The sequence below is a fragment of the Thamnophis elegans genome, chromosome Z (genome assembly GCF_009769535.1).
Source record: "Thamnophis elegans isolate rThaEle1 chromosome Z, rThaEle1.pri, whole genome shotgun sequence".
Taxonomy (NCBI): domain Eukaryota; kingdom Metazoa; phylum Chordata; class Lepidosauria; order Squamata; family Colubridae; genus Thamnophis; species Thamnophis elegans.
Window position 1 is genome coordinate 134,491,497 of NC_045558.1, and position 12,578 is coordinate 134,504,074.

Here is a 12,578-nt window from a genome sequence, read left to right on the forward strand (position 1 = left end):
AGCCCAATGACTGATGTGAATATCTCATGTGGTGCAAATACATGGACATATTAGATATTATGGGTCTAAAAATCGAGCATGTCAAAAAAGAGAGAGAGAAAAGGGTTTTCTCAAAATCTGATAAAGCTCAAATCGAAAGCTTACAATATGTTAGATGCAAGTTATTTTAACGTGTGACTTGAGAGCTCACACACAATTGGATGTTCTTGCAGAGACTATTGTACCTGCTAGGAACATCCTGTTTTCCCGAAAATAAGACAGGGTCTTTTCTTTTGACCCCAGAATTAAGCACTTGGTCTTATTTTTGGGGAGGTCTTATTATTTTTGAGGTGTAGGAAGCAGTGAGTGTCATCACCTCATGGCTGCTGCTGTGTTGCAATTTTTTTGGGAAGGGTTTATTTCCAGGGAAACCGGGTATTTCACCGAAAATAAGCCCTAACTGGAAAATAAGCCCTTGCATTTTTCAGCATGCTTGCAAGCCCGACCCCCCAAATAAGCCCCCATTATGATCGTCAGCCAGATACACACATTTAGCACATTTCCCCAAAAATAAGCCCTAGTGCATCTTATGGCACAAACGTTAATATGTAAGACCCAATCTTATTTTTCTGGAAATTTTCGCAGTTCCCTATATGTGAGATTTGGATGCATTTTTAAAAATACTTATTTGCCACTTTATCTAGCTTTGCACAATGACGTCAAGGCTAGTGCATTTTAGCAGGGGAAGCTGAAAACCTACGAGCAGAACCGTGTTGTCATCTTGCAAACTTGAGAGAAACTATTCTGCTCTGGATACAACTGAGTAACTTCGTAATCCTTTATCCTCTTGTGAGGTAGTCACCAAGAAAGAGGTTTGACATTGCAGTTATTCTAAACAAACAAGAGATGGCAGCAAAATAAAGGGGGAAAGTGATGAAATGCTAGCATTGTCAATGCTTTTAGAACCATCTCCAACATCTAGGCAACAAGAACAAAGCACACCATAGATTGGGAAGAAATAAATGCACCTTCAGTTGGCTGCAGAATGAAGGTGCCCAGGCAACTATCTGAAATATCCTTAATAAATCTGAGGTTACAGAAGTGTCGTCCAAAGCCTGCTGACAATGTTGTGGTTTTCTAACTGTTGTCAAGATCCAAACGAGTGACAAGAAGTAACAAAAGTGAATTTATTGAGACATAAAAGGCGGCAGCCAATTCCTTCAATCATTTTGATTCTCAGACTATTTCTTATTAGGAAACAAACTGGAGTCTGGGATGTTTTTCCAACAGAGGCCAATCTTCAGTAAAAAAAGAGAGGTCCACGACAGTCTACAAGAGAAAATACAAAATATAAGAGAAAGTACAATTTCTATTAAGGAGTGAGCATCTTCTTTGTTGTAGCAACACTACTTTTGTGCATTTGCTGCAAATCCAACCACATATTAATCTCCCTAGGTTCATGATCATGCAATGTATCCATTCCTCTCTTCTCTAGATTGCTTATGGAAAATTTTGGAGCTTCCCACTCATAACTATTAACCTCAAATTCCATGCTTTGTATGAAAGCCATGACTGACCACCACCAATTCAATGTGCTGAATTTTAGTTTGGAAATGCCACACAAGGCAAGAACTTATAGCATGTCCCACATTAACACCAGATGCATTATTTGCTTGAGGATACTGTGTTTTCCCGAAAATAAGCGCTTGGCCTTATTTTCGGGGAGGTCTTATTATTTTTGAGGTGCAGGAGGCGACAAGTCACCTCATGGCTGCTGCTGTGTTGTAATATTTTTGGGGAGGACTTAATTTTGGAGGAGGGCTTATTTTAGTGCATGTGCTCAAAAGCCCGATTGGGCATATTATCTGGGGAGGTCTTATTTTCAGGGAAAACAGGGTTAATAACAGGGTAAAGACAAATTAAAAGGAACAAATTTAATCACATCTCTTTGTGCTAATTACATGTACTAATATACCCAACATCAATCAATTATTCAATCAATTTTATTATCTATCTATCTATCTATCTATCTATCTATCTATCTATCTATCAATCATCTATCTATCTATCTTTGCTTCGCTGATGTATCTTTAGACTCTAAATGACTCAGTGAATTAGCTGAACATACAGAATCTTTCATTGGTGTATGTAAGTACAGTAGTGGCCAAAATTGTGGAAACGTTTTGGGAAAAATGCATTTTTGAGGTTTTATGGCTTATAAAAACGCTTTGCTTTGGCGTAGTACCATAAAATTATGTATCAATGGAAAGATTATTTAATCAAGAATGTAATGCAACAAAATTTCTTCAATTAGCTGAAAGGAGCTAACTTTGCGATGACACGACGTGCGATCTCGGGGCTCCGAGATCGCAGTCGATACTTTTGCTGCTGGTCGGTCCATCTGGACCTAAATTGTCCCGAAGAGACAGTGACAGGGAAGAGTATGTCGTGCTGATCTCAGGGACATTACAAAGTCTCTGATTGATCCAAGAGAATCTCTTCTAGCCGGCAACAAAAAGCACAGCCTCAAGCTGCTGAAGTTGGGACAGCTCTGCAACGGGAGGAAAAGTGGAAAGAGAAAGTGTGTCCATCGGGTGAGGAAATTTTATTTTTTTAAAAGACTGCCCAAAAAAGATGGAAGTTAAGTCAAATTGGTAAAGAAAAGGAAATAAGTGGCGGAATTAGCATAATTGGAGTGTGTTATCTTTCTTTTATTTTATTTTTTTCTATCGATGGAAGTTTTGCAAATATTTTTTACTTTTTAAAGTGAAGGTTTTGGATTTTCTCCTTCTATTTCTTTTTTTATCTATGGATTAATTTTTTTCCCTTTACTTCTACAATATTGGTTGGGATGGATTTTTTCTTTTTATTTGGTTTCATTTAAGAACTTTATTTCTTCTAAGCCTGAAACATAAAGAAGATTTAAAAGGTATATAAAGAGGGTAGTAACCTGAGAGGGAAAAAAGTTAAGACTGCCACTTGGAGGTTGGAGGATGAGACCTGGAAACATCATTTTGACCTTGCACTTCGAAAGCTTCAGCTTGTTTATAAAGAAGGGCATGAATTGTTTACGCAGGTGCCCTTTGGATGTTTGTTGCTAGCTGGAAAGAAGTGAAAACAAAGATTTGTTTTTAAACAAGAGTGGCCATTTTATTAATTGGAAGGATGACACAAATTCAAAAAGAAACCATAACATTGCAACAGATTATGTCTGGAATTAAAAAAAATTATTAGAAACAACAGAGAGAATTGAGAAGATATTGGAAAATATTGAAAATATGTGGCAAAACCTGATGGAAAAATGGAAGATACTCAGCAAATAGAAGATATTCAGCAAATGGAAAAAGTGGAGGCTGGAGTCCTAAAAACCCAGGGGGAAAATGAACAAAGAGGCAAAATAACCGTGGATATTGACAGTGAACTGAATGTGGTTGGAGATGGAAAGAGTGGAATAAGGAAAGGGAAGATAGATGGAAAGGTGTTTTACTACAGATTTCAAGATATAGAAGAAGAAAAAAAGAGAAGAATGGATGGATTTAAGGAGAGAAATTTTGATCAAAACATTACTGATAACCAAAGATAAACTGATTAAGGAAGCTGATGGAGGGTTTCAAGATTTTACAAGATATGTAATAAGCAACAAGTTGCGAAGAGAAGTCCAAACAAATTTAATTAAGGAAATAACCAAAAGACCAATTCCACAAATGGCAAAAGAAATAGGACTACACTATTACTGGAAAGACACAGGTTGAGATATGAAAATTAATAATAAAGCACTAGTTAAATTTAGTTAAAATTAGAACATTATGTTAAAAATGTAGTGATAAAGTTAGGTAAATAATTGATAATGATAACAATGTACACATATATATTGGTTTGACAAGAAGAAATTTGGTATAAATTTTTAAAAGGTGAAAAACGGGGAAAAAGTAAGTTAAACATAGTCAAACTATCGCTAAATAAATGACTGATAATGATAATAATGTAATAATTTGTATTGACATGATAAAAGGGAAAATTGGATATAAATTGTATACAATAATTAAGAAAAGAAGTTTAAAAATCTTGTTAAAATTAGAGCATTATGTTAAAAATGTAGTGTTAATGGATAAAGTTAGATAAAGGATAACAATGTATTTATGTACGTACGTACGTACATACGTACGTACGTACGTATGTATTTGATAAGAGGAAACTTGGTAAAAATTTTAAATGGTGAAAAAAAGGGGAAAAAGTAAGTTAAACTTAGTCAAACTATTGTTAAATAAATGACTGATAATGATAACAATGTAATAATTTGTATTAACAGGATAAAAGGGAAATTGGATATAAATTGTAAACACTGATTAAGAGGTTTAAAAATTTTGTTATTAAATATAATTATTATTATTTTATTTTGAATGCGTTATAAAGGAATAATGGGATTGGATGATATTGAAAATAGATAAGGGAATGCCACTATATGGTTTTGTTTTAAATTTTAGAATGTTTGTTTTAAAGGGACGTTAAAACAACTATAGTCATATGAAGGATGAGGTATGATGATAACAATATATATAAATATATGTGATGTAAAATAGTTAATTTGATATGAATCAGAGGTGATGACTGTGGAAGAGATGCACGAAAACTCTTTGTAACCAATTTACGCACTTTCTACAATTTGTAATGGAGGATGATTTTGTTTGTTTTTTATTCAATTTTTTTAAAAAAAAATGGAAAAAAAATAGCTGTATTCTATGAAGTGTTATAGCCAAATAACAAGAAAAAGGGGAAGAATCGGAGAAGATCTGCATCCTGATTGTATTACATGTGCCATGAAACAGTCAGTTTTACAATCTTGGGTTGTATGACATCAAAAGGTGTGGGAAGAATTTGTGTGATTAATGGGAACATAAATGGTCAAATACACATTGATGAAATACTTTAGCCCAAACTGAAACCTTCCGCACATGATCTTTTCCAAGACAATGAAGCATTTATATTTCAACAGGATTTAGCTCCATGTCATGTTGCTGCTGTGTGGAAAAAATGGTTTCAAGATAATCATATTCCACTGCTGGAATGGCCTTAGGAATAGCCTAGACCTTAACCCAAGTGAAAATCTATGGAGCCGACTAAAGAAACTTGTTAGTCAGAAGGGACCCAGTTAATAGAAGCAATTATTCAATCTTGGTTTCACATTATAAGAGCTGCAGAACTAAGAGACTTGGTTCACTCCATGGGAAGACATTGTAAGGCTAAAGATTCATGCTAAAGGTTACGCAACTAAGTATTAACTGACATGGGGATAATTTGTGTATATCTCATTTTTTCTATGGTGATAATTTTTGTATCTCTCATTTTTTTCTACGTGTTTCACTTTCCTTCTTTATAACTGCTATTCTAATAGCAAATCCTTCATAAAAGTTATTGCATTACATCCTTGGTTAAATTACTTTCCAGTGATATACAATTTTTTGATACTACTGCAAAAAAAAAAACAAAAAAGTGGGGTTATCAGCCATCAAACCTCAAAAATACTGTATACTTTTCCCAAAAGGTTTCCACAATTTTGGCCATGTATGTTCGCATATAATTTATTGACCACTTATCTTACCAAGTAACTTTCGACAGCTTACACTTACATCTTAGTTAAAAAAATGTTAAAATCAAACATTAAAATCTAAGGACACATGGGAGGGTGGGGACAAAGTAGGCAGGAGGTGGGAACTGTTATTATTCAATCAACCATTTCCACTGTGTTGATTCCCCCACTGTGGCCCCAACTGGCACATAGGGGACAAAGTGTATTTCAAATACGCCAACATTGTTTCTCAACCCTGACAAGTTGTATGAACTTCAAGTCCCAGAATTCCACAGCCAGTCATGGGGAGATGTTGAAATCCACACAACTCAAATTTGCTAAGGCCGAGAAGCACTGCTCTACATCCGCTGCAATGAAGCTGAGGTCAAAGTTTCATGGAGCCTTGCCTGTTGTCACAGCCCCTTGTTTGGAGGGTAGCTTCCATCTGGACGATTTTAGAACTTCTTGTACCATGTTCCCCCAAAAGTAAGAAAGGCTCTCATTTTCTTTTCACCCCCGAAATAAGCACTTGGCCTTATTTTTAGGGAGGTCTTATTATTTTTGAGATGCAGGAGGCAGCAAATGTGGTCACCTCATGGCTGCTGCTGTATTGCAATATTTTCGGGAGGACTTTTTTTTGGGGGGGGGGGAGGACTTATTTTAGCGCATGCACTCAAAAGCCAGGGGAGGTCTTATTTTGGGGGAAACAGAGTACCAGCATGCAGATCTAAATTTGAGAGAAGACTAATAGGCTCCTAGGAAATGTGATAAAAAGACCACTATATGGAAAGGATTCAATTATTATTCTGCATGGGGTCTGTGGTACAGAGAATACTTCCAACTAAAATACACCATTTAAAAACAACATTAAAAAAATAGAAAAAAACCTGTGTGGTTAGATGGTTTTGACTCCACCACCACCATTCAACATCTGAAATCTCATTTTAAAAAGCTACTGACAATTAGAGAGCTTATGGGAGGCTATAACCATGCCTCCTTCAAAATTTTCAGCTGGAAGTGATCTAAGCTGTTTTTTTGAAAAAATGGCCCTCCTTCAGCACAAAATGGCCATTTCAAACGTAAGATTTGTTGTTTATTTGAGGGATGGATGGGAAGTGGAAAATTGGTGGCAGCTGCTCTGCACTTGAAATGTGTTTAGGTTATTCTGGGTGGCATGTTTCCCACTTTTAACAGAGTAACATTTTTTTTACCCAAAAGGGGATATTTCACAAAATTGCTTCCTGAAATATATATTTTTTGTAGCCTCTCATTTTCTACAAGCAAATCTTCTCTTCCGAAAAATATCCCCCATGCCTAAAAGGTGTACATACCTCCTTCATCAGCCTACAAAATTGATGACGACGAGATGTAAGATTGTACTAGCAAAAAGGAAGTCGGCGAAGGCTCTTTCTGGTGAGATTCCTTGAAATTCTCCCTTGTTCTGTGGGTTGATTTGAATCCTCAAGCAAACTGAAGGAAAAAAAGGGGGAAGAAGAAACACATTGTATTAATGCATGGTTGTCAAACTCGTCACGTCGCCTTGCTGTCACGTGACATTTCACAAGGTTCTCTCTTTCGCGAAGCTGGGGTGGCCTGTGCATATAACGTATCTGGTCCGCGGGCCGCCAGCTTGACAACCCCTGTTTTAATGGAATGTTGGAGGGAAAATATCAGAAGAGGGCTGAATGAGAAATAGTCCAGTTAAATACAATAACCTTAAAATTGGCTTTAGCACTGCCAAGATACAGTAGCTAAACTAGTAAACTGATCTTACGTCATATCATGATACAAATTAAATTGCACTGTACTGCTCATCATTCCTTTAGAGACTTTGAAGTTACAATGGCACTGAAAAAAACAGACAATCAGTTTTCACACTTGCAATATTACGACCAAGGTGCCGTGATCCAAATCGGGATGTTGGGCAACTGGCCTATTGGGCTGTTGTTCTGAGCTCCATATGAGTTTGGCAATTTGGTTGCAAAGTTTTGTCACCATTTGAGGAGACATCGTCAGTGTGCTTTGAATTGTGCTTGTCTGTCAGAATATTGGTCTTTAAATAAACTCCATACTTAAACATTTTAAATAAGTATTTAAAGACCAATGTTCTTCTGACTGACAATGTCTCCTCGAATGGTGATGGAATGTTTGTGACCAAAATGCCAAGCTCAGAGCTCAACCAACAGCTCAACTACCAACCTGAGCTACTAATATTCAAACAGATCTCAACTGGCCCGTGTTTATGAGAGTTGTACAGTTCCAGCGTGAGGTGATCACCTTTTGTAACCTTTCCAGTGGGTTCCTGACAAGCAAAGTCAAAGGGGAAAGACAGATTCGCTTAATGATCAAACGATTCACTTAACAACTGTAGCGATTCCATGAATGACGGCAAGAAAGATTGTAAAATGGGGCAAAGCTCACTTAACTGTGTTGCTTTGAACAGAAATGTAGGGCTCAATACATTCGAGGACTGTTCTGGCGTAGGCTTCCCCCAAAAGCATGAAGCAGACTCCTGGTCCTGACAAAACCCCTTATTAAAAGAATGTGAATGTCTCTCATTCACTTTCAGGAAAGGCCTGGTAAACAGTCTTTCAAAGGGGGAATTATGAACACAGACCTTATCTAGCTTAGAAAGCTGCCATGGAAATATTTTCCAAATGCAGTGCTGTGCAAGGAAAGACTGGGCAGAGAGCAGTGGTGGGATTTAAATAATTTAACAACCGGTTCTCTGCCCTAATGACCAGGTGGGTAGGTCATGTGACTGGGTGGGTGTGGCCAACTCAATATCACTCGCATGATGGGTGCTTTGCCTTAGCTGTTACAATGTAATAAAGGTTAACCGGAGAGGAAGTTTCTATAAGCAGGGCAATAAAGATTAGGCTAGAAACAACACCAGAATGTTGCCTTCCTGCCTTCCTTAAGGATGAGCCCTGTAAAGTGGAAAAAAACAAAATGAGATTTCTTCCAACAACCGGTTCTCCGATCTGCTTAGAAAGTTAATAACTGGTTCTCCCGAATAGGTGCGAACTGGCTGAATCCCACCATTGGCACGGAGTCTCTGAGATTCACGGACAGATCTTCACACTCCTGAAACGAACAAATTGTTTCCTGCAAAAACCCACTCCCCTTTCGCTCCTCTTTTATTTCCTATGGGAAAGGCCATTCACCGTCCATCTATGGCTTTACTCCCAAGTCGACCCTGATTTCTTAGCTGTTCCACTGCCTCACTGATGTCTGACTTTGAAAGCAGCTGATACCGTCAGACGGCCCTGGACTCATCTCTGCCTCTCACGCAAAGCACTCATTAGGTTCCAGGACTGGGCCATGTTCCTTCCCAACCTCCTCACTGTACGACTCTGTTTCCAGTTCTGCTGGCAGGCCACAACTACATTTTAATTAAATATTTTTCCCATATTCTCATAGCTCAAATTAAAATTCCTCTATAGTGATATTCTCAAATATAGCTCAGGCTACAGATAGTCCTTGACTTACAACCACAATCGAGCCCAGACATTATGTTGCTAAGTGAAACATTGGTTAAGTGAGTTTTGCCCCATATTATGATGTTTCTTGCCAGTTGATTAGTGAATCACTACAATTGTTAAAAGTTAGTCACCCGGTTAAGTGAATCCGGCTTGCCCATTGACTTTGCGTTTTAGAAGGTCGCAAAAGGGTGTAAGGAAGTTAGCATGCACACCCTTCCTAGAAGAATGAAATATTCTAGAAAATATTAAAACAGGCAGAATTATTTTTCTCTGGATGAGAAAAAGAGAAACATGTTTTTAAAGACAAAGCAACTCCCTGCAGCTCCCTGCCCCCCACCCCTTCAGCTCCAGGGTGATGGGATTAAGACATGGCCCTCAGGAATGATAGGATTAGCCCTCTGCCCATCTCACCACATGGCACCTGGAAAGGTTACATCACCCAGCAAGGTGATGTAATAAAGGTTAACCGGAGGTCAACCAAGCCTGGGATTCAGGACAGCCTACAGGGTTAGCTAAGACTCTGCCTCCTGGGAGTGTGGCAGTCAATGGGATACATTTCTTACACAGGAACAGGAAACACTAAGGTGGGGCCCAGACAGGGCATAAAACCAGGGCACTCTCAGCATCTCTTCCCTTTTCCCCCCACCATCTCAAGCCATGTGATCCTGTCCACCATTAAAACCATCTTTCTTACACAGACATAGACAGGGGGAAAAACGGAGGGAACTAGAAGAGGAGATAAAAAAGAAAGAACAGGCACTAATATCTAACCCAGATGATAAGAAGACAAAAGAAGTAACTTTACTGCGAGGGCAATTTAACATGTTGATGTCAGACCAGGTAGCAACTAACTTGCTATATGCTAAACACAATACTTTTTGCAATGCAAATAAACCAGGTAGATGGTTAGCATATATGTTAAGGAAAAAACAAAGTCTCGTACTATAGAGAAAATAGAATACAAAGGTAAAGAAGCCTATCAACAGGATATGATTACAAAGATTTTTTTAGAATTATATACGAGACTGTACGCTGGTGATAAAATACAAGGTTTAGATATAGATAGATATTTGGAGAAGGAGAATATCCCCAAAGTTACAGATGAGCAAAGGGAAAGATTGAATCAACCGATAAACACGGAGGAAACTCTCCTGGTAATTAAGCAGTTAAAAGTTGGTAAGGCCCTGATGGATTGACAGCGGTTTACTATAAAAATTTACAACTAGAAATGGTAGAACCTCTTAAGGAACTATTTAGTAAAATACAATTGGGAGGAAGGGTACCACCACCATAGATGAGCCGAGGTGGCGCAGTGGTTAGGGTGCAGTACTGCAGGCCACTTCAGCTGACTGTTATCTGCAGTTCAGCGGTTCTAATCTCACTGGCTCAAGGTTGACTCAGCCTTCCATCCTTCCAAGGTGGGTGAAATGAGGACCCAGACTGTGGGGGCGATATGCTGACTCTGTAAACAGCTTAGAGAGGGCTGAAAACCCTATGAAGTGGTATATAAGTCTAACTGCTATTGCTATCTTGGAGAACAGCCTTTATTTCCCTGATTCCGAAAGAAGATCAAGATCACACTCAGCCAAAAAACTATAGGCCTATAGCACTACTTAATACAGATTATAAAATCTTTGCTAAAATTCTAGCAAATAGGTTGATGTTAGTTATACAACAAATGATTCACAATGATCAATCTGGTTTTATACAGGGACACTGCAATCAATATGAACCCCTTGCCAAGCGCCTCTGAATTTTGATCCTGCAACCATGGGGGATGCCTGCGTGAAAAATGCTGTTACCTGTGAAAAAAACGGCCACAAAGTCATTTTTTTAGTAACTTTCAACGGTCACAAAATGAACTGCTTGAAGAATGAGGATTACCTGCTTTGTGGCAACCACAAAGCCCCGCCCCCTCAAGGAACGTTGCCACGGCGACCTAGGAACACCCGCCCCCCGTTTGAAAACTCGCCAACGGGGGTGGCAGGTGGGTGGCGGTTACCATGGCAACGCCAGAACCCTGAGGCAGAAGGGCAACCGGTTGCCAGGGGGACAGTCGCGCCTGCGCAAACCCACTGGGCCTACCCCGACCCAGTCAAAAAACGCCTCACCGCCCAGGATGAAGCTGCCCACAGCCGAGATGAAGCCCGAGAGGAAAGAATTGAAGGGGAAGGTGCCGACGCCGAGGCAGTAGCCGAACTGCAAGGCCCCCGTCAGCATGACGTAGAGCAGATAGGCGTCGAGCACTTTCAGGCGGCTCGGCGTCCCGCTGCTGTACTCGGACAGGAAGCGCCGCACCACGGAGGTCACCGAGCTCGCCCCGGAGCCGGCCGAACCAGATGTCGAACCCGACATAGCGACGGTGGACACACTGCCCAGGCTTCGTTTGCTTGAGTGGCCGGAAGCGAGCGCAAAAAGCTTCCGGGGTCGCTTTGAGACAGACGCATGCGTAGCGTAGGGACCACGGTTCCCCCCAATGTCAACCTGGTGTGGGCAGACTGGCACGCATGCGTAGTACGTCAACTTTTGACCGATGACGCATGCGTGGGATAATCTGATGAGCCAAGAAACGGTCGGTTGGCCGTGAGCCGCTTTCTACGCATGCGTGATACAGTCATCATTGCGCGTGCGTCTTTGGTTCTATCCTTGGAGTTAAAAAAATGAATGAGTTTACTCTTGGTGGGTGTGCTTAAAGAAACTTAAAAAGCAAATCTTTCTTTGGGATTTTAGGCTTCTAAATAAATGGTAAATTCCTCCAGAAGTTTTTTATAAAAGCATAAAAAAATAAAAAAAACTATTTACAATGTATTTTATAAAAGCATTAAGTAGCATTAACTATATGCTCATGTGGATTCTCATTCAATCATTTTTCTCTGATCCATCCACCTTTTTCTGATTCTCCCACCTTTCATTCTCTCTGATCTTCCTTCCTCCCATCCATCCATCTCTCTAACCCTCCATTCTCTTTGATTCATCCATAACTAAATGTCCTGTCAATGACAACTTCAGCTTCAACCTCAATAATACATGGCAAACAATAGATACAAACTTAAGGTAAACCACTCCAAACTCAATTGCAGAAAGTACGACTTCAGCCACAGAGTGGTCAACACCTGGAATGCACTACCTGACTCTATGGTTTCTTCCCCAAATCCCCAAAACTTTAACCTTAGACTGTCTACTGTTGACCTCACCCCATTCCTAAGAGGTGTTTAAGGAGCGTGCATAAGCCCACCAGGGTGCCTACCGTCCCTGTCCTAATGTTCATTTTTATTTGTATCCATTGCATGTATTCATAATCATGTCTATACTTATATTTGTTACCTAATTCATACTTGATGAAATAATAAAAACAATAGCATTAAGTAGCATTAACTGTATGCTCACGTAGATAATCATTCAATTTTTCTCTGATCCACCCAGCTTTCTCTGATCCTCCCTCCATTCTCCCTGATCTTCCTTTCTCTCATCTATCCATCCTCTCTCCTCCATCCTCTCTGATTCATTCATCCATCCATAGCTTCTTGGATGAGAAGCGAATCGTCTTC

At 39.4% G+C, this 12,578-nt stretch overlaps 1 protein-coding gene across 1 annotated transcript; it reads right to left on the bottom strand.

Annotated features, from left to right (window-relative positions):
* Nucleotides 1-1,152: 1,152 nt before the first annotated feature.
* Nucleotides 1,153-11,456, bottom strand: DAD1 (defender against cell death 1). The gene is made up of 3 exons (XM_032237807.1): nucleotides 11,142-11,456; nucleotides 6,877-7,015; nucleotides 1,153-1,308 (listed from the first exon to the last, which is right to left on the bottom strand). The coding sequence occupies exons 1-2, from the start codon at nucleotides 11,383-11,385 to the stop codon at nucleotides 6,885-6,887; spliced, it is 375 nt and encodes a 124-aa protein (XP_032093698.1). The 5' UTR covers nucleotides 11,386-11,456; the 3' UTR covers nucleotides 1,153-1,308; nucleotides 6,877-6,884.
* Nucleotides 11,457-12,578: the final 1,122 nt, after the last annotated feature.

Coding starts and splice junctions, on each gene's coding strand:
- DAD1 (XM_032237807.1), bottom strand. CDS start 11,385: ATGTCGGGTTCGACATCTGGTTCGGCCGGCTCCGGGGCGAGCTCGGTG. Junction 7,016..11,141: donor GGGCAGCTTCATCCTGGGCG/GTGAGGCGTTTT, acceptor TTTTTCCTTCAG/TTTGCTTGAGGATTCAAATC.